The 27358-nt window shown below is 54.7% G+C and overlaps 1 protein-coding gene across 4 annotated transcripts in view; it reads left to right on the top strand.

The window, feature by feature from the left end:
* MINDY4 (MINDY lysine 48 deubiquitinase 4) overlaps nt 1–21673 on the top strand; it is a 110513-nt gene extending 88840 nt beyond the window's left edge. The window contains exons 14-18 of one of the 4 annotated variants that reach the window (XM_029925561.1): nt 405–468; nt 3518–3679; nt 10006–10186; nt 10711–10783; nt 19404–21673. In XM_029925561.1, coding sequence (XP_029781421.1) covers nt 405–468; nt 3518–3679; nt 10006–10186; nt 10711–10783; nt 19404–19452 — 529 coding nt within the window. In that variant the 3' untranslated portion in view covers nt 19453–21673. Of the gene's footprint in view, nt 1–404; nt 469–3517; nt 3680–5666; nt 5753–10005; nt 10187–10710; nt 10784–11699; nt 11830–12068; nt 12136–19403 lie in introns of those variants that run through there. The other 3 variants (XM_029925574.1, XM_029925566.1, XM_029925582.1) reach the window with 3 other exon arrangements.
* The last annotated feature ends 5685 nt before the right edge of the window (nt 21674–27358 follow it).

Below are 27358 nucleotides of genomic sequence, written 5' to 3'. Positions count from 1 at the left end.
AGAGTATGGGGCCTGGTACAAGGTCTGTGGCCAGGTGGTGGCAGCCATTGTCTTAGGACTCAAGCAGGCATTAGAGACTGTAGCTCCCATTGAACAGATTCGCACACTGAGGCCCAGAGATGGACAGGGATGTCCCAGCCCCCACTGTGAGTCAGCAACAGTTGGCATGTGAAAGCAGGACGCTGAGTTCCAATTGCAAGGGCCTTTCTGCCGCATCACTCTTCTGTCACCATTCTCCACGTCGGCCGTGGCCCTGGTGAATCCAGAGTGGAGGCCACTGCCCAGAGCAGAGTGAGTGTGAGCCGAGGAGACCTGGCCTCTTCCCAGATCCAAGCTTACCCGGTGAGGCTGCCCGGGAGCACCAGGCAGAGGCACGCTAATGCTATTCCTTCCGTGTTTTCCAGTGTTCGCCAGGACTTCGATGTCCCCACCAGCCACCTGATTGGAGCACATGGATACTGCACCCAGGTCAGGGGGTGCAGTGGGGCGCCGGGCAGCGAGGTGCCTCTTTTCCTTCCTCCTCTCTTCTTTCGTTGCCTGTGCCAGCTCACCCACCCCTGCATCCCACAATGCCAGCCTCTGTCGGGCCTCACCGTCATGGAGACCTAGAAAGGCCACTCGGTTCAGCTTGCACTCCTGGAGAGCATGCTGTGCCCGACTTGTGTGCTTGGCACTGTAGGGGATATGAAAGGGGCTGGGGACAGGGTCAGGTGCTGCATAACCCAGAGCCCTGGGGACACACTGGCAGCTCTGGGCCAGCTGGGGAGATGAGGGCCAGGCGCCCTTTATTTTTGCACATGCCATCATCCTGGCAGTAACCCCCCGCCCCTGCCTGCAGCCTCACAAAGGGGCCCTCAAGGGGCCTGATGGAGCAGGGGGTCCCTTAGCCCAGTTGCTTGTCACTGATCCTCCCAGACACGCAGTGACACCAGAGAGGGGATTTGTTCATGATGCTATCCGTGAGCATCAGGACTGGGGGCTACATGCTATAGCTGGCTTCTGTCTGTGCCTTTCTTTGCATGGTCAGGCCTCCCAGAGTGGCCACCAGGCCATAGTTACACCTGCCCCTCGACACACACGGGAATGGCATGTGTAGCACAGACAGGCTGGGCAGAATTGCTTAGGCCCAAAGGAGGACCCACTTGTCCTGATGGTTTTGGCTCACTTGTGTCATCTCCGCAAACACCTGGGTACCACGCAGGGGCCAGCTCTGGGCCTGCAGTTTGTGCAGGGAACACGAGGGACTTTGGGGTGGGGGTTGGCTGATGCCCACCTTTCTGGAGAAAGGCCTCAGGGAACATGGCTGCCTGGGATGGCCCAGCGCCCCCTCTGGGTGCCTGTCTTCTCTGTGGGAGCCTCTCCCTTCGTGGGCAGAGAGACACGTGAGCAGAGGTGGACACTCCAGTAGAGCACAGAGGATGCCAGACCACAGTCTTGGGCTCGTTCTAAGCTGTATTCACGGCTTCCCACACAGATGAGCTGGGCTCATTTTCTTCCCCTCCCCGAGCCTCAGTTTTCTCATTTATCGAATGAGGAGTTTGGATTACACTGGTGCTGCTTAAACTCTGATGTGTATCTGAGCCCTGCCGTGGGAGGCTTGTTGAAGAGTGGGCTCAGAGTCAAAGGGTCCCGGCCCGGGGCCTGAGGTCCTGAATTTCTACCAGGCTTCCCGGTGCATGTGCTGCTGCTGGTCCATGGACCACACTTTGAGTTTCAAGGGACTACATGACCACTGACCTTTGCCACCGTGTGATTTTGAATCTTGAAGCAGGGAGCCGTGTGTTGCCCCTTTTTCCTCATTTCAAGATAGCTTTCTGCTCTGAGGAAGGTTTGATACAGAGGGTGTGCAGGGGCCTTTTATCTCTCCTTCAAAACCAGATCAGAAAACTTGAACCCATCTGAAAAAGCCCCTGCCTTTCTTAGCGGCCACTGCCCCTGAGGTGCGGTATCTTAGAGCAGACATTTCCTCCAAATTTTTTCTCACTTCCTCTGGAAGGACACAATGGGGCCCCTTTGCTATCTCCCTCCAATGGGGTTCCCTCTCTTGCCATTAGAGGGGGTGTCTTTTAATGTTACCAGGGCAGGGGTCTTGGTGTTGATGGAGGGACTTATTAACCGGGGCATGGCTTTTATGATTCAGGGGAAAACACTCGCGTGAACTCTTTCCCTCAAAGTTTATGCAGGGAAAGGACTATTCTGGCCATTCCCAGGTAGTGTGGGGACGATGGCTGCCTGCTGGCCTTATGGGTGCTCCAGCCCAGACAGGGTGGGTTACGCAGAGGGTCCTGCCTACCCAGGTGCTGGGGTCACTCAGACCTTTCTCCAGTGGTGAAACAGGCACTCAGCGGCTGCCCCTCTGGGACCTTCACCACCAGCTGGTACCCTGAGGGTAACAAGCGAGGGGAGAGGGAAGGACACCAGGCAAGGAGCTGGGAAATGTGAGCAGAAGTCCTGTGCTGTTACTAACTGTGGGGCCTGGGTAAACTCTTTCCCGTCTGTGAGCCCCAGAGTCCTCATTCCTTGCAGGGGTTTTGACCCCTAGATGCCCCGCTTAGGGAAGAGCCCTTTCTGCCACCTTGATGCGGGAGGCACTGGCTGAATGGGAACGCTGGAGGAACAGGGCTCCTGGTTCTGGGGGCAGGCACGGTGGCCTGTTGGCCATGCGGCACAGGTCACATGGTCACAGAGCATGTGATGCCATTCTTCTGATGATGACGATGGCAGAGACAGAGCTAGAACCCAGACTGGGGCTACCTGCTTCCACCTCTCTGCTTCTGCAGCCCTGCACTCCCCTCCCTGCTCGAAGACCCCACCATCCCTGGTGGGATCCAAATCCGGCCTGGAGCTGAGTGATGGGTGTTGCACACCATTGTCCGCTTCCTGGTGTTGATAACGGGCTCTGGTCGCGTCAGATGTTATCATTGGGGGAAGCTGGGTGAAGGGTGCACAGGAACTCTCTGTACTATTTTTACAAATCCTTCTGAATCTGAAGTTACTTTGAAATAATAAAAAAAAGTTTATGAAAAAAATACCATCCTTCAAGACGCCACCCAAATGTGGCTTCTCCACAAAGCAGCTGTGACTCAGCCATGTGGTCCCATGTTCTGCCTGACCCTGGAGTGCACCGCGCACACATTTTTATAGCCCTAGTCACATCCTATATTGTGCTTCAGCCACACAAGGACACACCTGATCCCTGCTCTAGACCCGGACACCCGAGGTCAGGAGCCATTTGTCCCTCCAGAAGGGCACCACCACTTGCCTGCTGCCACCCAGGGCTGAGGACAGGGTCCTGTAGGGAGGTGGCAACCAATGAATGCCTGGGAACAAAAATCAATGTGCTCCTGGAGTCCCTCAGCCAGGGTCGCTGGCAGCTTTCCTGGGGGCGCGTAGGAACTCAGTCACAGCCCCCCGTAATTTTGGTCTCTCTTCCTCCTTGCTTTCCTTCCTTTTCCACCCTTTTTTTCTTGTTCCTGACCTCCCCTGGACAAGCCTTTTCCCTTTCTTTAATCTACAGGAACTTGTCAATCTGCTCCTGACCGGGAAAGCTGTGTCCAATGTTTTCAATGACGTGGTTGAGCTCGATTCTGGGAATGGGAACATCACGCTGCTGAAAGGCATCACGGCGCGCAGCGACATTGGATTCCTATCTCTGTTTGAGCACTACAACGTGTGCCAGGTACCGGCAGCTCAGGTGTCTGGAGACGGAGGGGCCCAGCTCCCTGGGCCCTGGGAAAGGAGAGCGAGGGAAGGGAAGTTCAACTCCAGATCCCAGAGCTAGTCAGAACTGGGTCCAGTCTCACTCCCAGAAGGTTTGGAAAGCAGTATGGCTTCACTGCTATCAATACGGGCACCATAATTCACCCCCAGAGCCAGCTGATACCATTTTCCGGGAAAGGTTGTTTCAATGGGACTCCTAGGGATTTATAGTGTGGTTGTGGGTCCGAGTGGATGCAGTTGTCATGCATGCATGTACATGTGTGTGTGTCAGGTGGGGGGGGGGGTATGGGGTCTTCTCCAGGAACAGGGAATTTGTGCTCTCAGGCCACGTCATGGTTTCCCAGGGCTGCCACAACAAAGCCCCACAAAGTGGGTGCTTAAAGTAGTAGAGATTGTTCTGGAGCAGAAGCTCTCCCAGCACAAGTCCAAAATCAAGGCATTGGCAGGGCTGTGTCCCTGCTAAAACCCACCGAGGGAATCCACAGCTCTCTCTTCTGACTTTGGGTGTTTTCTGGCAGCCCTTGGCATTCTTTGGCTTGTGGATTCATCACACCAATCTCTGCCTGTCGTCAGGTGGCCCCCTTCTCCCGGTAGGCCTCCTCCTTTTCTTAGAAGGAAGGATGTCAGTCACGTTGGGGCTGAAGGCCCACTCTACTCCACTAACCTCTTAACTGGTTACATCTACATCTATTTCCAAAAGAGGTCACACTCTGAAGTACTAGGGGCTAGGATCTCAGCCTACTTTTGTGGAGGGCACAGTTCGACCCCGAGCAGGCCACCCATCCTTTCCTTCTCTCTCCCTGCAGCCAGGGTCCTGGAAAGGGCTGGGCCCCAGGCGAAGTTGGGCAGGGTAGGGGGACCACATGTCTGTACAGGGTGGGCAGGGCCACCGGGCCCTCTGTTCCTGTCTAGCCTGCCACTGGACCTTGTCTGAGCCTCGGTGTTTGTGTCTTCAGAGAAGACATTGCTCTCTGATTGATTTCTTGGTACCCTTCCTGCATGATCACAAGGTCAGGTGTGCTGTCCATCGCTAATGGGCCATGTGGCATGGCTGCACACCCAGATGCCCTCTCAGGGTGACACCCCTTCCCCCATGGACAGGAAGCCAACCAGGGACTTTCAAAGACATAGAGAGAAAAGAATGATAGGGGCTCCCTCCCTGATTTGCTGATGTCAGGAGGGAGCCCAGGAATGTGGCCACGTGGCCCATGAGAAGTACCAGGGCCCATGAGCGTCTGGCCCTGGGTGGGCTCTGAAAGCATTTAGCCCGAAATTCCATGGGCTGAAGAGACGTTAACCTTGGCCAGGCTCATGGAATCCCCAGGCTTACCATGAGCCCTGGCTTCATTCTTGTGTTGAGGGTGTTGGTCAAAAAGTAAACTATTTTCCTTCGGTCTGTGGAGGATAATTGATGGGAACATCAGTTGGGGGTCATCTTTCCCTTGGAATAAAATGCTGATTGAAAAAATTCGGAGCCTACAAGGATCCAGATTTTTGAATCCACACAGATGCCCCTCTGCTGTTATGCGCTTGGCTGAAGACTGGGGCTTGTCTCTCCCTGCAACAAGGGGTGTTTGTGCCTCTGCCTTGAGGCTGCAAGCTCTCTAAGGAATGGTTTCTCCCCTCAGGCCTTCTCCCTAGAGCGCCTTGAGCCCTGGGCCTCAATTCTCAGAAGGCAGAGGTCTGGCAATTCAGACAAAGCCTTTCCTCTCCCTTAACCACCACCTGCCTTCCCCTCTGTCACTGAATTCCTCTGGTCCTAATGGTTGGCCATGTTGGGTATGAGGGGAATCCAGGGAGGTCTGGCATTCGAGCTCAGACTGGTCCCCCTCCACCAGGCAGCACCAGTGTGGCCATGGGGAAGATCTGGCATTTGGGACAGCTTGGGGCACACATCCATGGGTGGGGCTGTTCCTGTGAGGCTGAATGAAGGCTTTCTCTCACAGATGGCAGAATTGGCCTGCCCATCATTCAACCTGTCCTGGGCTTCTCAGTGCAGCCTCTGGCTGGGACATTCTAGGGCTCCTACTGGGTATGTAGGGGCTGGAAGGTAGGGAGGTTCTGCCTATCCGTGAACTTATTAGATGCCACACTTCAGATATGCCTGGGGGGAAGCAGAGGAAGCTCTGGGCTAAGACAGAACCCCCTGCTGAACTAGCCAGCCTCCTGCTGCTACCTGGCTGTGTTCTAGACCTCCACTGGCTCTCCATGACCCCCCTGGGCTGGTCTTGCCTATCTGACTTGCATCTCACTCTCCCTACCCAGAGCTCATGAATTTGGGCTGCACTGCATTGTCAGCTATAATTGGAAGGCCAGCCCCTCCTGGCCCATGCTGATTGTGGTGGGGGACACTGGCAGTCCAGGAAAGGACAGCATGGGGGCGGGGAGTTTAACTTCGGCACTTCCCCCCAAGCTCAGTCTTTGCTCAGGTCTCTTTGCAAAGGCAGCAAAGCACGTGCCTTTGCTGCCTTTGCAAAGAGACCTGAGCAAAGACTGAGCTTGGGGGGAAGGCTCTGGGGCTGCAGCTTCTCCTACTTTCCCCAGCTCCACAAATAGCACCATCCACTCACTTCTTCAAACCTTGGAGCATGGCCGACCCATCATGAGGTCACGTGGCTCCTACCTTAAGTTGTTTCTCTGGTCTGTCCATGTCTACCGTGGTCAAAGCCACCAGCATTGCTGGTCTAGACACTAGTGACACCTCTGGCCCCTGGTCTGACACCACCCCCTTCCAGTTGTGTCCCTTCACCAAAGCCAGTGTGATCTTTAAAAGAGTAGATTGAATCACATCATTCTTTTTGCTTTCCACCTGTCAGTGGTTTTCCAGTCCTCTGAAACTGTTCAGGGCTGGCGTGTGTCCCCTCCCAAATTTGCACGTTGAAGTCCTAATTCCCAGAGCCCCAGAACATGACTGTATTTGGAAAGAGGGCTTTTGAGAGGTGATTATGTTAAGATGAGGTCATCAGAGTGGCCCCTAATCCAGTTGATCAGTGTCCTCATAAGAAGAAGGGATTAGGACACAGACAGAAGCAAGGCCAAAGCACGTGAAGACACAGAAGGGAGTGTGACACCTGGATCTGGAGCCTCCAGCCTGCAGGACTGTGAGGAAATAACTGTCTGCTGTTACAGCCACCCAGCCTGTGGCACTTTGTTATGGTGGCCCAAGCAAACTAATGCAAACCGAAATACCGAACTTCCCACTACTCCTAAGACCCTATGTGATTGGTCCCTGCTTTTTCCTCCCTTCACAATTTGACTTAACTGTCACTTCCTAAGGGAAGGCTTTCCTGACCCAATCTCTCCAGCTAAATAGGGGTCTGCTCTCATGGCCCCCTGCTGCCTTGTCCTTTTCCACTGTAGAATCTCAATTTTTTCCCTCAGAAGCCTCTTCTTAGTTTGAAGTGTCACATTTCTTTGCTTTTGAGATTCCAACTTTTTAAAAAATTATTTTTAGTGTTTGTTTATCTTTGAGAGAGAGAGAGAGAGGGTGAGCATGAGTGGGGAAGGGTCAGAGAGAGAGAGGGAGACACAGAATCTGAAGCAGGCTCCAGGCTCTGAGCTGTTGGCACAGAACCTGATGTGGGGCTCAAACCCATGAACCGTGAGATCATGACCCGAGCCACGGCTGGATACTCTGCTGATGGAGCCACCCAGGTGCCCCTTGAGATGCAAACTTTGTGCACATTTGAACATTTCCAAGATTTTGATGCATTACTGCAGTCGCTGCTGTGTCAGAATTCAAGTGGCAGCTTGCTTGCTTTCTTAGTGAAACAAAAAATAATGGCGACTCCTATAGCATCTTAGATTGAGTGAAGGGCAGCGCGGCTCTCTCTGTATGATGGTTGGGTTACTGTGTGTCTTCCCCGTTAACCTGCTAAGCCCCATAAGGACAAGACGGCGGTTGTTTTTTTTCGTTACTGCACCCCCATTGTCGAACGTGGTGCCTAGGGCTAAAGTGTGTCATGTTGGATGACAGTTACCCTTAGAGATGACAGACAGCAGCTCTGCCAACCCATCAAATGTTGGTTCTTGTGAATCAGGGCTGCTAAGCTGGCAGTCCCCAGAGGGGGACAGGGCATCTGCTCATCTCACTCCTGCAGAAGGTTGAAGAATCCCCCTGTACAAGTGCTTCCTACCTATGCTGAACAATCTCTGTACTCCGTTCACCCACCAGGAGAAAACCAAAGACTGTACTGAAGGAAAATATGCCCCCCAGCCTTGCTCCTCACCCCAAACCTTTGGTCAGCTACCTCCAAACCCATAGGAAGTGAATTTCATCTTTGGAAAATGTCACCCACTTGGAAGGGGTTCCTGAATGAGAAAACTCATTTATAAGGTCTCTGGGCAGCTTTTTTGCCTGTAATCTTTTGACCGTTGAATAAATAAATGGCAGGCTGCCCTTTTGTCTCTCTGCTGGAAAATTCAGGGTGGCTGATTATGTAGACGCCTGCCCCCTGGCAGGTTGCATGGCTCTTTTTCCTGCAGTGAATGCGCCCTGGGTCTCTGAGAAGGCTCGCTGTTCGAGGTGATGCCCTCGCCAGAAAAGCCTCTTTTGAGCCTGGAATGGGAGCCAAGTTTGCAGTGGGGTTTAGACACGTTCGGCCATGTCCTCCAGGGCATCTAATTCCCCCACATCCACCAATGAGCGAGCTCTATAGTCACGTTTTAATGTCACAGGGGGCCAGGGGGAGAGCCCTACTGGCCAGGTGGGGGTGGGGCAGGAGGCTAGAAAATGGGAATGTGAACACATTGTAAAGATCACCCCCCACCCCACCCTCTGGAAGAGGCAGCTGTTTATGGGCAAGCCTTTCACTCGGGGCCTGGTACAGGGCCTGCTGAGCACAGCCCCCGTGTCCGTGACACCCCAGCCCAGAGTCAGCTCCCAGGAGGGCTCCGAGAGGCCCCAGGAAGACCGCTCCGCCACTCTTCTGTGACAGGCCAGAGAAAGTATGCCCTTCTCCCCACTGGAAAAATAATTCCCATTCTTTCCTTAATCCGCAGGCTGTGGCTGTAAATACCTGAGCATGCAAACATCTCCCCGGGGCTGGTGGGGATTAGGCCCGAGTCAGCCTGGCCCATGGCATGTGCAGAGCTGAATAAGCCAGGGCCCCGGGGTGGGGGAGAGGCGCTGCTCAAGGTAGTCACAGGTGACTGGGAGAGAGCACCCCCAGGGCTGGCCGGTCTGAGGGGCAGAGCCTGCCCAGCACCTGAGCAGGACTTTGCAGGGCACCCTTGCCGCTTCTCTGCTCTTTGCAGGTAGAACCTTAGTAGCACTGAGGGTACGAGACATGTCCCATGGCATCTGCCTTCCCTGCACAGCCCTTTGCTATGGAGTCTCCGCAGGGAGCTTTCCAGAGGAGTCTCTCATCAGAAAATGTCAGCCCTCATCCTCCTTTTCCCTTGTGTTCTTTCCGGAATGCCCTGCCAGCCCCTGGGTGTCTCTGGACCCTCTTTCCTGGCGTCCCCCCACATTGCTCTCTCAAAGGCCCTCTCTCCCTCCCCCATCATGGCTCCAAGCCCCCCTGCCTTCAAGATCAAGTCCTACCTAGTTGGAGTTCCGTTTCATGCATGAAGACCTTCATTTGTCAAACATTTGCTGATTTTGACCTCTAACTCCTGCCCTTTGTGCTAAGGGTATAGTTCAGCATGCAGGAGCCTGGACAGCATGTCATTGTGAGGCAGTGATGTACTGTAGGAGAGAAGGCAGGTACCTAGGACTTAGGACCTAGTACCTGGTGCCCACCGTTCCCCCATCCTGCCCTAGAGCTGGAGGGAAGTGATTTGTGCTTCCTGGTTGGGTGATGTGGGCGATGCAGGACCCGGCAGGGGAGGATGGGTGTACCAGTGCTCTGGGTGGTGGACAGTGGATGGACAGTGCTGGTGTGTCTGGGGACTGGTGAGGGGCCGGTGCAGTGGTGGGCTGGGGGTGTGGAAGAACCGCTTCGGAGGTCATCATCTGGGGAGGAGAGGGAGTCTGGAGCGGGATGGCCAGCACTGTGAACCAGTGGGGTGTGGGAGGGGAAGCGGCAGGGGTGCTGGGGTTCTGGCCAGGGTGTCTCGCATGGCCGTGTGTGAAGGGAGGGCCCAGAGAGCGAGAGGGTTGACTCCGGGAGACAAGCAGGTATCTGTGAGTGGCCCCGGGGGCCCCCAGCATGGCACATAGGCCGTGATCCCCAGCAGGGGCTCTCTGAGGGCAGCCCCACCCTGGGGTTGGGTGGAAGTTGCTCAGGCCCTTTTCCTGGTGCTAGCACAGACATGTGCATCCCCTCCTTCTGCCTCTTCCAGGTGGGCTGCTTCCTGAAGACCCCGAGGTTCCCCATCTGGGTGGTGTGCAGTGAGAGCCATTTCAGCGTCCTCTTCAGCCTGGATCCAGAGCTCCTGCGGGACTGGAGGGCTGAGAGGGTCTTCCACCTGTACTACTACGACGGCCTGGCCAACCAGCAGGAGCAGATCCGGCTGACCATCGGTGCGCCGCCCCCTGCTGGCCCGCGCCCTCGGCCTTCGCACATCCTTGGGGCAGAGAGCCATGCAGACCTGAGTCTGGACTGGGGGATCCAAGAGTGTGTGTTGGCGTGTCCTCCTCCAGGAGGGGCCAGAGCTGGGCCTTGAGAAACTGATGGCAATAGGACGTCTAAAGCGAACTTGAGACCACATAGTAGAGAACCTGGAATACCGTGCCGACAAGTTTGGGTTCTATTCTGCAGGCAGTGAGGAGCCATGGAAGGTTTTGGAGCAGGAGAAGGATGAGATCAGATGTGTTCTTATTAAGAATTATTCTGGTAGCTGAAGGGGCAGGAGGGCAGGGGTGGAGGTAGAAGGTGGTGAGAAGAGTTCTATGGTCCAGAAAATAACTGGTGGGTGGGAACAAGGGTGGGTCCCATAGAGATGAGAAGTGGGGCAGGTGCCAGAGAGTTGGGTTGTCAGTGACAGCCAACCATAGGTTCAGGTCCTGGGCTGATGAACGTGTGCCTCTCTCTCCCACCCGCCCAGACACCACCCAGACCATCCCTGAGGACAGAGACAATGACCTCGTCCCGCCCCTTGAGCTCTGCATCAGAACCAGGTGAGTCAGGTCTGGCTCTGGAACCTCACCTGAGTGGTGGGGAGGTGTGGTGGTTGGGGGTGTTTGGCCCTATGGGAAGTATGATGGGCTTCTGGATCACCCCAATCCAGGGTGTGTGATGAGGCAGGACCCCTGCAGAATGGAAGGACACAGTGCTTGGGGCCTGTGGGCTCTGTGGCCCACGTGGAAAAGTGTGTGATCTGTGAGGTGACTGGTCTGGAGACAGCTTCTGAGGGTGGCCCCCGTGGCAAGGGTGGCAGTATGAGTAGGTGCTTCTTGAGGTAGCCACCACCACACGTAGTGAGTTCTGTTAGGTCCAGTCAGGAGGAAGAGCAGGTGGGCATATAGGTAAGGGGATGGATGGGGCTAGGAAGGTGCAGGGTAGGCCAGTCATTCTGTTGGTGGGGGTTGGGCCCTCTGAACCCTGAGTGAGGTATCCTGTAGCCTCAGACATGGGGGGAGGGTCCTTGACTCCTTTAATGCAGCTCAGACTCTGGGTGAGTCGGGGCTCACTTCACTCATAAGCCCACTGACCAGGCCCCAGGGCTGGGGACAGCACTCTGGAGGGCCACCCCCAGCCTCAAGCAGGCCCTTCACAAAGCCTTTGGGTGATGACTTGGAGGCCTCAGGGTGCAGTGGGGGTGGGAGTGGGGAATAGGGAGGGGAAGGTGGAGGCCTGGATTCCAGTGTTTTCTGGGGAAGAGATAGAGCTCACAGGTGGTTAGCTTTGGGTTCTGGAATTCGAATCCTGGCCTTTCGGCTTTCTGGCCATGAGCTGGTAGTCTTCACCTATCTGTACCTCATGCTGTCGGCTGTAAGATCAGGAAAGTGGACGAGCCCAGCACCGGCTTGTTGTGAAGAGCATCTGGTATGTTACCAGGTTTTCTGTAAACAGTTCTTACTATTATTGCCTTAGCCGCCCATGACTCGGTGTGACCTCAGGCAGAACCTCGTGTCCCTGACTGAAATGATGGGTTTGGGGTGGAGGCTGACATGGACGATGCTGAGGCGCTGTGGCTCTGACCGCCTGAGATCCAAGGGGCTCGCCTGGCAGGCAAGTGAGCCCCATTCCCAGGGGAGACACCACAGAGGGGACGCGGGAGATGTTGGGAATCCTCATTATGCCCCATCCATTCGTCTGCCTGTTCATCCCTCCACCTGCCTGGCCACCAAGCCAGGGACAAAGCATTCTTGTGGGGTCATGTGCTGGCTTTTCTTTCGTCGGGAGGATTAAAGGCCCATGCAGGTCGCTTTCCTTTCATGTACAAAGGGCCACTCATTCCAGGTGATGAGAGAAGAGCAGCGGTGGAGAAAGGAGGTGACACTGGCCTTGGCACCCTCTGCAGGACGGGGTAGGAGGCTACAGGGCATCCTTCCTGCAGGTGGGCCTGCCAAGCAGGGCTGTGGACCGCACCCTAGGCACAGGCTCCGCCCACTTCCTGACCCTGGAGGCCTCCATCTGTCTCCGTATCCTTCCCAGGGTCGGGGCTTGGGGAGCATCCCCCGGGACCTCTCCAGCTGCCCCATCTGGAAAAAGCCTAGGTCGACCTACCTGGATCAGCCGGTCCTGCCTGCAGGGGGTCTGGTCCAATAGATCTAGGGAGGGCCTAGGAATCTGCATATCTGGGGAGTTCCTAGGAATTGCTGGCACTGCCTGCCCCAGATACACTTTGAAAACTTCTGGTGCCTGGTGACGGTAGTGCCTACCCCTCCAAAGCCCTTCCTGGCTGCCTTGTGAGTCAGATGTCAAGTCAAGTGCTGACCCTCTAGCATCTGGCCTGCTGTAATACACTGGCCCAGGGGTCCTTTCTTCCTGGCTGTGTGCTTTTCCCTCCCCCAGGTATGAGCATCCATCCTATGCCTACGTCTACTACTCCCCCTATCACTTGCCCCACCGTGGTGGGTCCATCTGGGCAGATAATGTGGTGAAAACTTTCCCAGCTCTATTCCCAGAAAAGCTGAGTGGGTGAGTGAATGGTGGGAATGCTAGTTTCCAACCTCCCTGCTCCCTCCCCCCCCCCACCCCGCACCCCAGCACCCATCAGATAACATACCACTATAATGGGAAACAGCGGGCCCAGCCTCCTGGAATCCTGTTCCGAGGGGTTGGGTTACAAAGGCTTTGCGTTTTGTTTTCATCCCAGATTCTCAAACAGCTCAAAGGGAGAAACTTGGGAAAATGGCCTTCAAGGTCAGTAAAGACCCTGGGGAGAGAGGTCCTTGCCTCTTGGGGGATGAGCCCTGCTGCCCATAGGAGGTCCCCACCCTGACAGGAAGGGGGTCCATGTGGCACCTTGGCCTAAAGTCAGGCCATGTCTCAGGTTATTACCACGGGATGGACCAGGCCTGTGGGCCTATCACCTCAACCTCAGGGAACCCCTGGGCTGGACTCCATGGAAGAAACAACCAGATAAGACTGGGTTCTCGCTCTCAGTTCACAATCGAATAGAAGTCAAGTTCATGATCGACCCTGTCCTAATCTAGGGAGAGATGCACTGGCTACCCTTAAGCCCAGCTCTGTTGCCGCATAAGGACATCTGATGCTCACCTGACCTAGCAGTGAGCACACCACACACCGTCCCATCTGGCAGCCTGCTGAGATCCACAGAAAGGCCCTTGACCACCACCCGATGTGGGCCTTCCTGTCACAGGTGGAGGACTCCAGAGTGAGGTCTGTGCCCCGGACCACACCTCTAGTCACAGTCAGCGCAGGTCCTCGAGCATAGACCCATGCTGTCCCAGCCCTGCGGAAGGTCACAGAGCGGGCAGTGGGATTTCCCGCCACCTGGCTTTGTTGCCACAGCGACATTGCACAAGACCAGACCATCAGCTTTGCCTTTGGAGAGGAGTATCCCAAGTCAAACCCACCCCTGGTCCTGCGCCACCTCTGCTCTCACGTGTGACTCGCGTCTCGGCCTCCGGGAGTCTCCTGTTGCTGCCACTTGTGTCAGGAATGTGGGGGCTGGCCTCCGCGCCCCCATTCCCGCTGCTCTCTGACCATCTCAGCAAAAACAGACTCATTTATGGTAATTTCCAAGCAGGATGCACACAGTGACCTCTCGAGCTTTCCAGCCTAGCTAAAGTGGGAGAAAATGAAACAGTTGTCAGTAGTCCAGAGGAAAGAGGAAGGAACTCACAACCAGGGCCTGGGGCTGGGCCACAGATGTTTCTATTTGGAGGCTCAGACAAGAAATTGAAAATATAATTTCAGTTGGGAACAGTGCCTTCCAGGGGCTGGGGCTGAGTGCCCAACCCACTCAGCTGTGTCCCCACCCGCCTGGGGGCCTATGCCGGTCTTCACGCTTCCGCTGACACCCTTCTTACTCAGGTGCCCTCTTCACAGAGCCTCTCACCCATCAACAGAGGGTTCCCTGGGTGCTCCCACGGCCCCAGCCACCCCTTCTGATCCCCTGCCTTGCAACCGGCACACACCCCTGTCCATTGTGTCCCTGCCCTGGTTGCGTTCACAGGACACTCAGCACCATGATGCAAGGGAGGAGTACACAGTGCGACTCTGGGGATGTCAGCTGAGTCCTGGCTCTGCTGCTGTCACCTTGTATGACCTCCAGGAGGGTTGGTTCTGCTCCAGAGCTCAGTTTCCCCATCTCTTGATTGGGTATAAGATCCCCTTTCCTTTGGAGACCAAAGGGGATTGCATGTGTGTGTGTAGGGGGGAGGTGGGGGATAATCAGGAGGAGGCAGAAAAGAAGGGACAAGAGAGGACGAGGGCTATGGGCCAGGCTTTGTGACTGCCTAGGTCAAAGGCAAGGGAGAGTGCAGTGTGAACTGAAACTGAGTCTCCCCCCCGTCCCCCGGAGCCCCCCATTCCTGCCACCGGGCACCTGGACAGGAAAAGCAGCTGTTGTGGAGGAATGTGTTCCTGTTGCGGCACCCCAGCAGCCTGTGCTTTGGCACTGAGAGGCCCTGGAGAGCACAGAGCCTAGTGATACCAGCTCTGCCCTTGAGGGGCTTCCAGGCTAGTGGGGGAGGGAGACCCCAGATAACCTAGTGCTGAGAAAGGACCCTCAGGCAGCTTGGGATCAAAGAACACTTCTGAAAGGAGTCCTGGATCTGAGCCTGAAGAATGGGGGGCGAGAATGAGGGATGGTTATTCCAGGTGAAGGACACAGTCTAGGCCAAGGCACACAGGTGAGAGACAGCCTATGGGGCTCCTTCTGCAGTGCTCTGGGCCCCAGGGGCTGGAGTGCAGGAAGGGGAACTTGCCCACAGGATGCTTGTCTGGAAATCCACATAAGAGGAATTCTGTGCTGTATTTCTACTGGTCAGCTCTGGGGGCTTTAAAACCATGCCTGTCTTCTTCACCTTGTTGATGCAGGCTCTATTAGGTGTCCCCCCATGTCTCCCCTGCTGAAATACACTAGTGTCATCAATGCTGAAAATCTGTGGGGGCAGGTAACTGCTGCTCTGCTATGGGGATGGCCCAGAGGATGCAGGGGCCTCCTTTGTGGCTGTGAGGTGGGCCCCCTCTGTGATGCTGAGTCTACCCGAGCTCCAGGGACCACAGTATCTTCACTGAGCTCAACCCCTAAGCCAGTGGTCCTCACCAGGCGATTCCAGGCCCCAGGGACTATTTGGCAATGTCTGGAGACATTTTGGGGTATCACTGCTGGGGAGGAGGGTGCTAGACATCCCAGAAGGCACAAGACAGCTTCCACAATGAAACTACCCAGCTCACAATGTCAGTGGTCCATGGTTGAGCAAGCCTGCTGTAAACTCTCACTCTTAGCATCCTGAACAAACACTGGATGAGTGAGCATTGACTCTGTCTGCTGTATTGTCTGTGGTTCCATTTCATCCCTCCCCTTTCTCTGCCAGTCCCTAACTGCATATGCAGAGCTCTGTTTGCCATCCTTGTAATTGGCCTTGGACTTTCCTACTGGGGAGCCATCCACCCCTGCACAAACAGCCTCCTGTGTCTCAGCCCTTTCCACTTAAAACCGTCTCTGATGTTCTAGCAATTGTGAACTGCTTTTCTCTGGTGCTTCTAATGCTCTCCCCACCATTGGCACCTGTTGGCTGGGCTGCAGTGGGTTAGTTACCTCTGTAAAGAGCCTCAAAACTAGGCATAACCTCCCTAACTGTAAGACTCGGTGACGGTTGGTGTGACATGGATACCCAGTAGCAGACAAATATGACTCACCGCCGCATTGAAGCCAAACCCTGTATTGCCAGGATCGGAGATATTTGCAGATTGGGAGCTCTCTGGAGGGGCTTCTCTCTGCTTGTCAGAGTCAGGAGGGTGAAGACTGGGAGCCATGATGAAGGTTGTGGGAAGGGCTTTGGGGGCCAGACTGAGGGTAGGTGTTCTAGGGATACAAGAAGTCTGGTGTACTTTTGACTCCCCCACCTCCACGCCCATTCTTGCCACGACTAGGGCAAGGAACCATTGTGGTATGGGCAATACTTTTCCCTTCACAGTCTGGGTCCATGATGCCTGCCTGGAGCTAGGCTGTGGGTGGAGTGTTGCTCTCCTCCACATCTCATTTCTGCTGCCTCCTGGGGGCGGGAGTGGTGGTCTGGATTCAGGATGTATCCCTAGTATCCAAGACTTTGATAAGAAACTTACAGAGGCTGATGCTTACCTATAAATCTTAATGGAACAATAAAAGCTTTTTCATGACGTGCTTCAAAACTGCAAAGATGATGAACAAAGAAAGAAACATGAAAATCTTAAGATGCATGGTAGAATTGGTTAAGCCCTGAGTCATGTTGCTGCAGATGGCTGACGTAGGATTTGCCCACTTGATGTGATAGGTCCTCCTGGTCCCTTGGAACCTGTGACCAGCACAGTGCCTTCCCAGCCATTCTTATCCCCGGAGCCTGCCCACTTGTGCGAGTGAGAGCTGCATCCATCATCCCTACTGACTGGACCGAGAGGGGCTACCCTGGGATATCCAGTACCAAACAGCACAGGCAGTGGGCACAGACTACCCAGGAGTGGCCTGACTCTCCCAGCCATGTTGAAGAGTGTCCAGGTGCTGTCCCGGTGCTTCTCCAAGCAGTGACTGGACGCTATGATGCTGATGGGGTCCATCAGAGTGGCTCAACCCCAGAGCACCTAATAGATTCCTCTGGATCTGCCCTAGTGATGACACACAACAGCTCAGGAAATAGCCGACAGCACCCAGACAACCACAGAATCCCTGAATTTCCCCATAGCCAAAGGAACACATGGTACCAACTGTTCCGATTCACATGACATGATTGATGATGAGCGAGAGGCAGGGTTGGTGGAAGAGCACAAGAGGGTTACGTGTGGCATCACAGGTTGGAATGTGTCTTGTTGAGGTAGTTCTTTCGACAATTAGCCTTGAGACAAGACCTCTTCTGGAAACGTAGGCAAACTTTTTTGCACATCCAGACCTGCTTCTGAGCATTTGTGGCCAGAAGGATCCCAGAGATTGAATGGTTCAGTTGGTGAGAGGCACCTCCCAGCCTTTCACATGGAGGGACTAGGGTTGGATGTCAAAAGGCCATTCAACCCCTCTTGAATGGGCTCTCTCAGCACCACAGGGCTTTCTCGGCAACTCTGAAGGGCATGTGGAGCTAGCTTTGAAGGAAAAGCTTGCTAAAGCACTGTAACAGCCCGACTCAGCAGGTTTTCTGCCATTATCCACCATTTCAGCCTTTTATGCTGAGCATTTTAATGGAAAGATGTGATTCGGCATTCCTGTAGAGACTGGATAAGAAGTTTTGGGGACATGGACCGGCATGTACCACCACACAGGGCAAGGCTGTGTCTCGTGTCTAGACCGTGACAACATGACATCCTCACATTCCGTCTGTCCCCACAGTGTGCTGGGCGAAGCTCGGAGAACAACGGAATAGTAATTGTTCCAAAGCCGACAATATGCAAGCATCTGAGATATGCAAGACACACAGAATTACCACTAGGGTTTTTTTCCCCCTCAAATGACAAGAAATCTTTTTGCTCATTTGAAGATGAATGGGCTGGGGTGCCTGAGTGGCTCAGTCTGTTATGCGTCCGACTTTGGCTCAGGTCATGATCTCACGGTTTGTGGATTCAAGCCCCACGTCCGGTTCTGTGCTGACAGCTAGCTCAGAGCCTAGAGCCTGCTTCAGATTCTGTGTCTCCCTCTGTCTCTGACCCTCCTCTGCTCATGCTCTCTCTCTGTGTCTCTCAAAAATAAATAAAAAACAGAGGTGCCTGGGTGGCTCAGTTGGTTAAGCATCTGACTTTGGCTCAGGTCATGATCTCACGGTTTGTGAGTTTGAGTCCCGCATCGGGCTCTGTGCTGACAATTCGGAGCTTGGAGCCTGCTTCAGATTCCGTGTCTCCCTCTCTCTCTGCCCCTCCCTCACTTATGCTCTGTCTCTCTGTCTCTCAAGAATAAATAAATGTAAATTTTTTAAAATAAATAACATAAAAATTAAAAAAAAAGAAGATGAATGGGCTGGTATAAAGTGTGCAAAATATTCAATGGAGGAAAATCCAGTCTTTACAGATACAAAGGAATTGCCTATAGTCAAGAGGAAAGTAATCCCACTGCCTGGGAACAGCTATCCCTCCCAGCCTAAAAACCAAAGCCATCGATGGGGCTGTTGAAGCAAGGCTCATAGAATCTTAGGATGTATGAATGCATATAATACAGCTAGTGCCACATCTTGCAGAAATATTCCATCCATTGTTTTGGAAAAGTAGTGTGCCTTGTATTAAAATCAAGTGTTAGGGCGTTTTATGGTGTCACCTCCAATAATTTTTATCTTGGAAATGAACTAGTATACATAGTATATTAGTATATATAGTAGCTAATATACAACTAGTTGTTTCCAGCCCTGGGATACAGTAAAATTATACTCACTGCTTTTTAAATTTTTAATGTTTGTTTATTTATTTTGAGAGAGAGAAGATACGAATGACTGGGGAGGGGTGAGAGAGGAGGAGAGAGAGAGAATCCCAAGCAGGCTCCACATCATCAGCACAGAGTCTGACGTGAAGCTTGAACCCATGAACCGTGAGATCATGACCTGAGTCAAAATCAAGAGTTGGACTTAACTGACCGAGCCATCCAAGCACCCCAGTACTCACTGCTTCTTAAAGGCTTCATAAAGTAATTTTTAAAAATGCAAATCTGTGTTTTACTGAGCTGCTCACAGCCCTCCATGGCTTCCCGTGGCTCTTAGAGCAAAGCCCAGAATCCTTCGAGGCCTTCAGGTTCTTTGCTATGTGCGCCACCTGCCTGCTCCCATATCTAGGTCTTCCCATGTGCTTTAAAATGTCACCATCAGATACCCCTGGAAGGTAGCTGGGTCCATGTGTGTGTGGATCACTTACACCAGCTGAGGGCCCTCCAGTGCCAGTCACAGATGAGGTTCTCAGTAGACACCTGTGGCATGAATGAATGAATGACCCGCCACTTCTGTCTTCTCCATTGCTCTCTGGGGTCCGAGGTGTATTTATGTCTCACCAGGGCCCCCTGTGTAGGTTTTGCATGTGAATGTGGAGAGCCAGGCAGGGAGGGGGGAATCAGAGATCCTCAAAGCCCCTGAGACAGGAGCTTCAGGTGAGTGAGGACAAGGGACAGCTTCTCTGTGGACCTCTGCCGCTCTAACTCTGTATCCGTGACTCTGCGCCTAGGTGGAAGGGGGCATCGGTGAACTGGAACGGCTCAGACCCCATCCTGTGACCTTTCCTGTGGGTAAGCGTTTGGTTCCACCACTCATCACCAGGGGTGACAGCTAGCCCCAGGCCTCAGGGACGAGTCCTTCAGACGAGCGTCACCCTTGCCTGGACCAGCAGTGCTGCAGAAGCATCCAGAACCTCCCTGCCCCTTCCAGGAAGGGCCCCCAGGACTGTGATGAGGGCCCAGTGTGCTGCTACACGGTTCCCTCCCAGCCGAGCCGTGACTGCCAAGGATCATACCGCCCCTGCCACTTTTTGTCTGCATCCCTCCCTTACTTCCTGCTGGGCCGCCTGTCCCCTGGTCAAGCCTGTGCTGTGGTCAGCCGGGGGACCCTGGGTTCATCATTTCTGGTAGCTGGCTTTTTATAAAGCAGAAGTCAAACCCATGCTGAGGACAGAGAGAGACTCATTCATTCTGTTGTGGCAAAGGAAGCCTGAGGTTTGCATGGTTCACGGCTGGGGTGGGAGCAGTGATGGAGAGCCCTGGAGATATCCCCTAACAAGGGTCTCTGCAGGCAGGTGATGCCCTCTTGTCCAGTGGTAGCCCTGGCTGGGCTTCTGGTCTAGCCTGTCTTCTACTGATCAGCCTCAGGTCTCTGGCACCAGGCTCCGTAAGCCATACTGACCAGGAGCAACTCAGGTCTCAGGGCAGACCCAGATCCCCGGGAGGCCAGGTCATGTGCACCTGGAGTGTAGGCTGGACCTGGCCAAGTGGATATGGGGAAAAGAACCTTCTAGGGAGGGACCTCTTGGCCACAGAGGGCAAGAAGATGGGGATGAGCAGAGGGAGCAGGTGTGGCTGCCACAGAGCCCTTGTGAAGAGAACTGCTGGAAATGTGGGTGGGCAGAGCCTGTGGAGGACCCCCGCCCCCGTCCCAGAGCAAGGGTGGGACAGGTGGGAATAGGAAAAACACAATCACTCATAAAGGGGAAATTGTACAGTTGCAGCCTCCCCGATTCCATTGATTTACATCCTCCTGGCTTTAAAAGGGAATATGAGGGAGTATAGAGATGCAGTAGCAAGTGGGGAGAGAAGACTAGAGAGAGAGAGAGAAATGTGTCCAAAACCAAAGGCAAGGAACCCTTTGTGATGGCTCCTAACAGCAGGACTGAGCAAGGGCACTCAGAGGCAGAGCAGTGGCCTCCAGGAGCCCCTGTCACGAGGTCCGTCCACGTGAGATGCCAGGAGCAGCATAAGGGCAGAGTCTCCAGCGGAGCTGTCCAGTGCCCGCCCCAGCTGCACCCAGCAAGGGCATGGGCCATCGCTCGCAATGGGCCCTGCAGAGGTGGGTGTTTGCACAGAAGGATCAGGGTGTGAGCTCCTCCTGTGGCTACCTGGCCCAGGGAGAGGCCTGAGAGAGTCCCGGTCACCGGGCGGCAGCTGGTCCCCAGCCCCTTGTGTGCCCCTCTTGGGCTCGGGACACAGCAGCTCAAGGACAGTGTTCCCTCTGCAGCGCCGGCTAAAAGGAGACACCTTCTCTTTAAGCACCAGGCTTATGGAGGGGACAGCTCAAGGGCCTGTTTTGCACTCTTGTGGGCTGGGCATGAGCCGTGGCCAGATTGTCGCATTGTCGTATTATCGTATTGTGGGTCTTTGGGGAGAAGCTGGGAGGAGCCGGGAGGGAAGTGAGAGGCAGGGAGTGCCTTATCCAAGCTGCGCGGAGGCCCCAGTGGGGTTTGCTGTGTAAACTCCAGCGGCCATTCACAGCGGGCGTCCAACAGAAATGCTTCCTATATGTCCCCGAAATGTTTATGCATTTGTTTTCCTTGGCCAGGGACGGGCTGCGCCAGCTGAGTGCTGGCGGAGGAAGTCGGTTTCCCCACAGCAAGGCTTGTTTATCAACCCGGGAAGGAAAAGTGTGTCTTTTCAATGAAACTCACGTAACCTCCTGACCAGGGTCCCATTGGCAGGGCTGGAGAAATCAAAATATTCCCAGCGTTGCTTTAAAAACCCAGTTCCAACAAATTATAAAAACTCTTCTAGAAGCCAAGATGCAGGTACATGCGCAGTGTGACACTCCGTGCCTGGGGTTTCCTGGAGCGGGAAAGGAGCGAAGCCCAGCACCACCCTCTCCTGGAGTGGACCCACAGTACTGTCCCTGAGCCTGTGAGACACGCGGGTGTTCTCCACCCAGGGTGCAAGGCTTTGTCCGGAGACTGCAGACAGGCTTCCACGGGTCCCTGGTCTCCTTCCCAAGTTATATTAAAATCTTTGTGTACATGTATGTATGTGTAATTTTCTGGGAAGAGGATTCTTATCCTTTCTTATATCCTTGAACGTGGACTAACACCCTCCTGAATTCCACAGAAGAAGTTAGTGTTCTAGAGTTGAGTGGCTCTCAAAGCTGCTCCAAGCCTTCCAAGGGCAGCGCTGGGCGTGGCCATCCCATCTGTGCCCCAGGAGCGGGTCAGGGGGGCCTGGCCCCGCCAGGTTAGTGAGCAAGCTGACTTTGGTCTCTAGAGGAGAGAGCCAGCCAGCTGCATGTCCTCCCAGTAGTGTGAGCAACTCAAGCCTATACTTCCCCATCAGTGGAAACTCCTCTGCTCCCCGTCTTCTTTGGGGGCTCCAGTCACTAGCGTGATTCTGAGTCAAGTGATTCACACTCCAGCTGCCGCTTACGTCAGCTCTTGGTACCTGCTCCCACCCAGCTCCTTCCTCTTTTAGGAAGACCTGAGCCTTCCTCCTGCAGGATTCACATCTGAACCATGCAAAGCACCCATCCATCTTTGGCTCCCCAACTCTGGAGGTCAGACCTTTCCTGCCTCTGCCTGTCTATCTGCTCAGCCTCCCAGAGGGAACAGCAATGTCTCCCATCCTCAGGTGGGAGTCAGGGACCTTCCCACACTGTGGGCACACATGGCAAGCTTTCACGCGGCTTTCTGGAAGCCTCCCCCACTTGGCTTTAGGGAGGAGATGCACGCCTCCTTGCCTCATGGCTGGGGGAAGGGACCCGGCGCACTGACGCCTCTCTACAAGGAAGTTATCGATAGCTACTGACATCTTCCATCGCCAGCCCTGTGCTGTCTCCACCTTCTTCCCTAGGCAGAGGACATGATGTGTTGGCCGAGCACCACTGTCTCTGTAGGTACTTTGTGGCAGCAGCGCAGGTAAGGAGAGCTGTTTCCAGAAGGACGACAAGGATTCCCTGGGGGCTGAGCTGGGCCGAGGCTTGGAGGGGTGCCAGGGGATATCCTAAGGCTGGGGTGCATGCAGATCCCAACCCCCTGCTTGTTTCTGAGTGGAAGGAAGTTACGGGTGGGAGGCTTAGCCCGTCGCAAACAGCAGCAGGGAGCCCAGCCTCCTGGGAGGGACAGTGAAGGACCAGTCCTAGGCTCCCACAGGCCCGTGGCTCTGCTAAGCCAACCATATCGAGGGGAAGACTTGTCTGCCCTCGTGTAGGCTCTAGTCCTGCTACTCAACGTGTATGGTCCTCAGTCCAGCAGCATCAGCAATGCCTGAGCACTTAGACTTGTGGAGTCGCAGGCTCCACGCACAACCTCCTGAATCGGAATCTGCATTCTAATAAAACCAACAGGTGATCAGTTTACGGTTAGAGAAAGCTGTACTCTAGAGCTTGTGATTTTGTGGGCATGACTGAAATTGCAGAAATTGTCCCTGTAATGAAGCAGTACTGAAGGGACGTGCGGGGAAGTGGTGTCCGAGGAAGAAGCAGCATCAGGACCAGAGGCCCCCGCTGCTTCCTGCCCATGCGACTGTGAGCACCAGACCTAAGCTCTTTGGGCCTCAGTTTCCTCCTCTGTAAAATGAGCACCCCCCCAGGGCTGTACTGAGAATTAAGTGTGTCAATGCACAGTGAAGTGTGTAGAATAGGGACTGGCATGTCACAAGCACATGCTAAGTGTTTGCTCTTCATGTTTCCCGTGGGGACTGGGGAAGCTCCTCGGCGGTGGTAGCATCTTACCTAAGCCCTTGATGGACGGGCAGGGTTTTGACAAACGGAAATTTGGATGGAAGGTCATTCCAGGTGAAAGGGATGATTGAGAGCCAAGAGACCATGAACGTCCATGAGGTCTGGTCTCATTGGGCAGTGACCCAAAAGTGGGAGTCCCAGAGAATTAGAGGAGGAGGGACAGAGTAGGGGAAGGCCTCAGACGGCAGACCCAGGGCTGGGACATGTTCCCAGGAGACAAGGTTTGCTCAGAGCTCTAGTCTAGATCTCTCTCCCTGATGGGGGAGTGACTGTGGGGCAGAGGCAGGTGGCACATTGAGGGGCCAGTGCAGTGCTCCCAGGAAAGGCAGTGTGAGTGAGGAGGCCAGGACATGACGGAGGTGACAGATGCTGATGGGCTTCGCTTTCCAAGGCTCCATGATGGTCCTCACTGGCCACTGAGCCCTTCCAGGAGCCTAACCTCACAAGCGGCCATCAGGCTGCCAAGTCTATTTGCAGGTATTTCTCCCCATCTGCCAGAGTCCTCCCTACTCCCTAATCATGCCCTAATCCTCCTGCGGCCGTGGGAGCTGTAATTACCAGGCAAAAATGTCAGGCATTCGCGATAATAGAGATTGCTTAATGCGGGCTGAGGGGTGGACTGGCAGGTGGGCGGGAGAGTGGGCGGGCAGACTGCCTGGGGGTCAGTGTGGCACGCTGCCAGGTTCTGCACGTTGCTCGGGGACACTGCTTCGCAGCAGACCTCTGCACAAGAGAGGTGTCAGGGCCCCACACTGGCCAGGGTCTGGGTGCTCACAGTAGCCCACCTCTGGCCTCTCTCCTGTGTTCTCGGCATCAAAGTGCTTAGTCCCACTGTCCTGTCCACATTCCCCAGAGATACCTATCCTGAATCCTGTTCTCTGGGAAATCTTCGAAGGCCTTCTGTTCACAGATGGGGAAACTGAGGCCCAGATAGAGATTTTTAGTTAAGAGCCCTGCTGGCACATTTCTCCTTCCAGGAAGGGTCTCTTGGAGATCAAAACACCAGATGGCCTTTGGGCTGAATGGACTACGTGTGATGGGAGGTCTGCCTCCTCACCTGGCTCCCTGCTCCACATTGCACGCACCCCAGACCACAGCAGCTGCTTGAAGCTCCCCGCTGTCTGCAGCATTTGCTAATACTCTTTGCTGCACCTGGGTCCCTGCCCTCTGGCTGCCCATGACCATCTGCCAAATCTGACTTGACCTTCAAAGCTTGTCTCCAAATGCCCTCTTCCAGGAAGCCCTCTGGGATTACCTATTGAAAATGCAGGACCCGCTCTCCGAGTGCCCTCAATCAGCACCTCTCTCAGATCCCAGATCCCAGCTACAGGCTTCTCTCACTACCCCACAAGTGCATATGAGCGTGCGCGTGCACACACGCACACACACACACACACACACACACACACACACCCTCTACACCACCCTGTTTCCTTGCCCTTGGGCCGGGAGCTCCTCATCTTCCTTCTCTCCCTCTCTTCGTGTCCCTGTCTCAAGCCCAAAGATCATTCCCCATCTTTGGAGAAGCCCCTCCCTCACCTACACCTGCATCCCTCTCCCAACCCCCCCCACCGCCTCCAGGCATAAAACCCCAGTCACTGGGTGTTGGGGTGGAGAGGTACTCACTGCCTGAGGCCTTTAAACCGTTGATTCCAGGTGTGGTTTTCAGATTAAACCCCGCGCCTTTCCTGTGGCCCTTGATAAGGGCAATCCTGGGCGCTTATCTAGCATTTTCTGTTTTAAGGCCCCTTGACATCTGTGAGGTTCAGAAAAAGCCCCGCCTCCCTGTGGAATGGAGCTCACCTCTGTGATAGCACCCACCTCCTTTGTCCTGCCTGGGTGTCCAGTGTGAATACTCCCAGGGTGCCGGAGACACCCGTTGTCAGCACCATCTCTGGGCTCTGCCCCCGCACGGGAACTGGGCCTGAAGGAATGCTATTAATAATTATGTCAGGACAGTTGTGTAAACAGACTGTGCCGGGTATGGGAACCTTACTCTGAGGAAGGATTGTTCTGCTATTGATTGATTTCCTGACTTGATGTTCCCAAGTCCTGGGCTCGGATCCTTCTTGGATTTTATTGGGGGCATAGGGCTCTGACGAGGGAAACTTGTACAGGCTGGAGCAGTCCTGGAGGCTTCTTGGAGGGGGAGGATTGAAGGTGGGTGCTGAGGGAGGGGAGGGGAGGGGAGGAGGAGGGGCAGACGTACCCCAGGCTGGATGGACAGGGGCAGAGCTGCCAGGAGAAAGGGGCTGGGGGGTCTGGGGGTGGTGGGAAGTTAATATTAGAGCTGAAGGGCTTGTGTGTTGGGCAAAGGAGTGGCGCTGGGAAGCCACTGAGCACTGGGAAGCCTCCTGAGCACTGGGAAGCCATGGGGGTTCTCAGAGCAGGGCAGCTGTGGCCCCAGGCTGCTTTAGAAGACTGTGCTTCGGTGTGTAGGGTGGCGAGGAGGGCAGATACCAGCCTCCGAGCTAGGGCCCTGGCGAGGAGCAGTAACACGAGATACCGTGCATTTTAGTGATGCGGTGTAGGGGCAAGGTGGGGGCGAGGGGCCAGGGCTTGGAGTCAAGGCCCCTCTCTCCCCTGCTTCCTGGCAGGCAGACTTTGGCCTCGTGCAGCCGTTCCCTCCGGGTGCTCTGCTGTTGGCACTGGTGGCCGCAGCTCTCCTGGGAATAGTCTTTGCAAAACATCCCTACCTCCTGATGAAGGCTTCCTCCGTCTCCTGTCTTGGCAAACCATGAAGGAGGGGGCCTCAATGTGAGGAAGTGCCCAGGCCTTTGTTCTGGACCCAGCCACGGCTGGACCCACTGCCCATTGTTTTCAGAACTGTTAGTGACCTTGGGCCAGCTGGACGGGACCGGCCGGCTCCCTTGGGCCTGGCCACCTCCAAGTACACATGGAAGACAGCCAGGCTGGCAGAGTGACTCCCAGTCCCTCCATGGCCTTGGGGAAGGCTTCTGCCACACAGGCTGCCCCAACTGTGTTCTCAGAGCCTGGAACCTCCAGCTTGGCCATTTGGGATGTTAGTGGGCATTATGGAAACTGCTCCTCTCCTGAAGACTAGGAATCTCTCAGGCAGGAAAGCACGGTCCCAGTCCCTGGTCTGAGGCTTCTGCTTCCTTCACATGCGCTGTTGTTTGGGCCCTGGCTCTCCTGGACCTGCGGGTCAGAAGGCCCAAGCTGTTGTCTGCTGTGCTCCCTCTGGGTTTGGGACGGAGGGGTGGTCCTTGCTGCACCAGTAGGGGTCGTGCACCATAAGACAGGGGACTGGCGCAGTCTGCTGGGGGCTGGGGAGGGTTATAAACTGGGACCTGGATTTTGATGACCTGGGTTTAGATCTTAGCTCCGTTTCAGTTGTGTCGCCAGAGTTGCAAAACAGAATGAAAAACAAAACAAACAAACAAAAAAACAAAAAAACAGCTCTCTGAGCCTCAGTTTCCCTCCCTGTGAAATGAGAATAATCATATCCTGTACCTCTTAAGATTGGGTTGGCGAGTAAGTGCACAGTGCTTGCAACTTGGCCTGGTACCCAGTCTGCACCCAGCAGATGTTGGCTCTTTGGGAGCTGGATGGGAGGGTGCAGGAATTGGGCTGGGTCTAACTCATGGAGACGCAAGAAGTGTGACCATGTGGAATGATGTGACCTCCCTGGAGGTCAGTCCCTCTTCCCTGACCCCACCTCCCACCCCCAAATGGTAGTCCCTTCTGTCCTTTCTCTAGCTCTCATGGCCCATGGCAGCTCCTGGGCTAACCGGATGTGTGCTCCCCTCTCTGGTCTCCCCATATGGCCTTCCCTCTCCACTCTGGGCTTTGGTCCCACTTTTGTAAAATGAAGTGATCAGACGAGGTGACTCTACATAGCAGTGACCGCTCTCGAGACGGAGATTGTGTGCAGCGCCTTGAAGGGCCCCTCCCTCAAACCTCCCACTTTCAGATGGGGAAACTGAGTCTCAGAGAGCCAAGGTACTTGCTCAGGGC

The sequence above is a fragment of the Suricata suricatta genome, chromosome 2 (assembly GCF_006229205.1).
Source record: "Suricata suricatta isolate VVHF042 chromosome 2, meerkat_22Aug2017_6uvM2_HiC, whole genome shotgun sequence".
NCBI classification, from domain to species: Eukaryota; Metazoa; Chordata; class Mammalia; order Carnivora; family Herpestidae; genus Suricata; species Suricata suricatta.
This window is presented reverse-complemented; position numbering and strand designations above follow the sequence as displayed.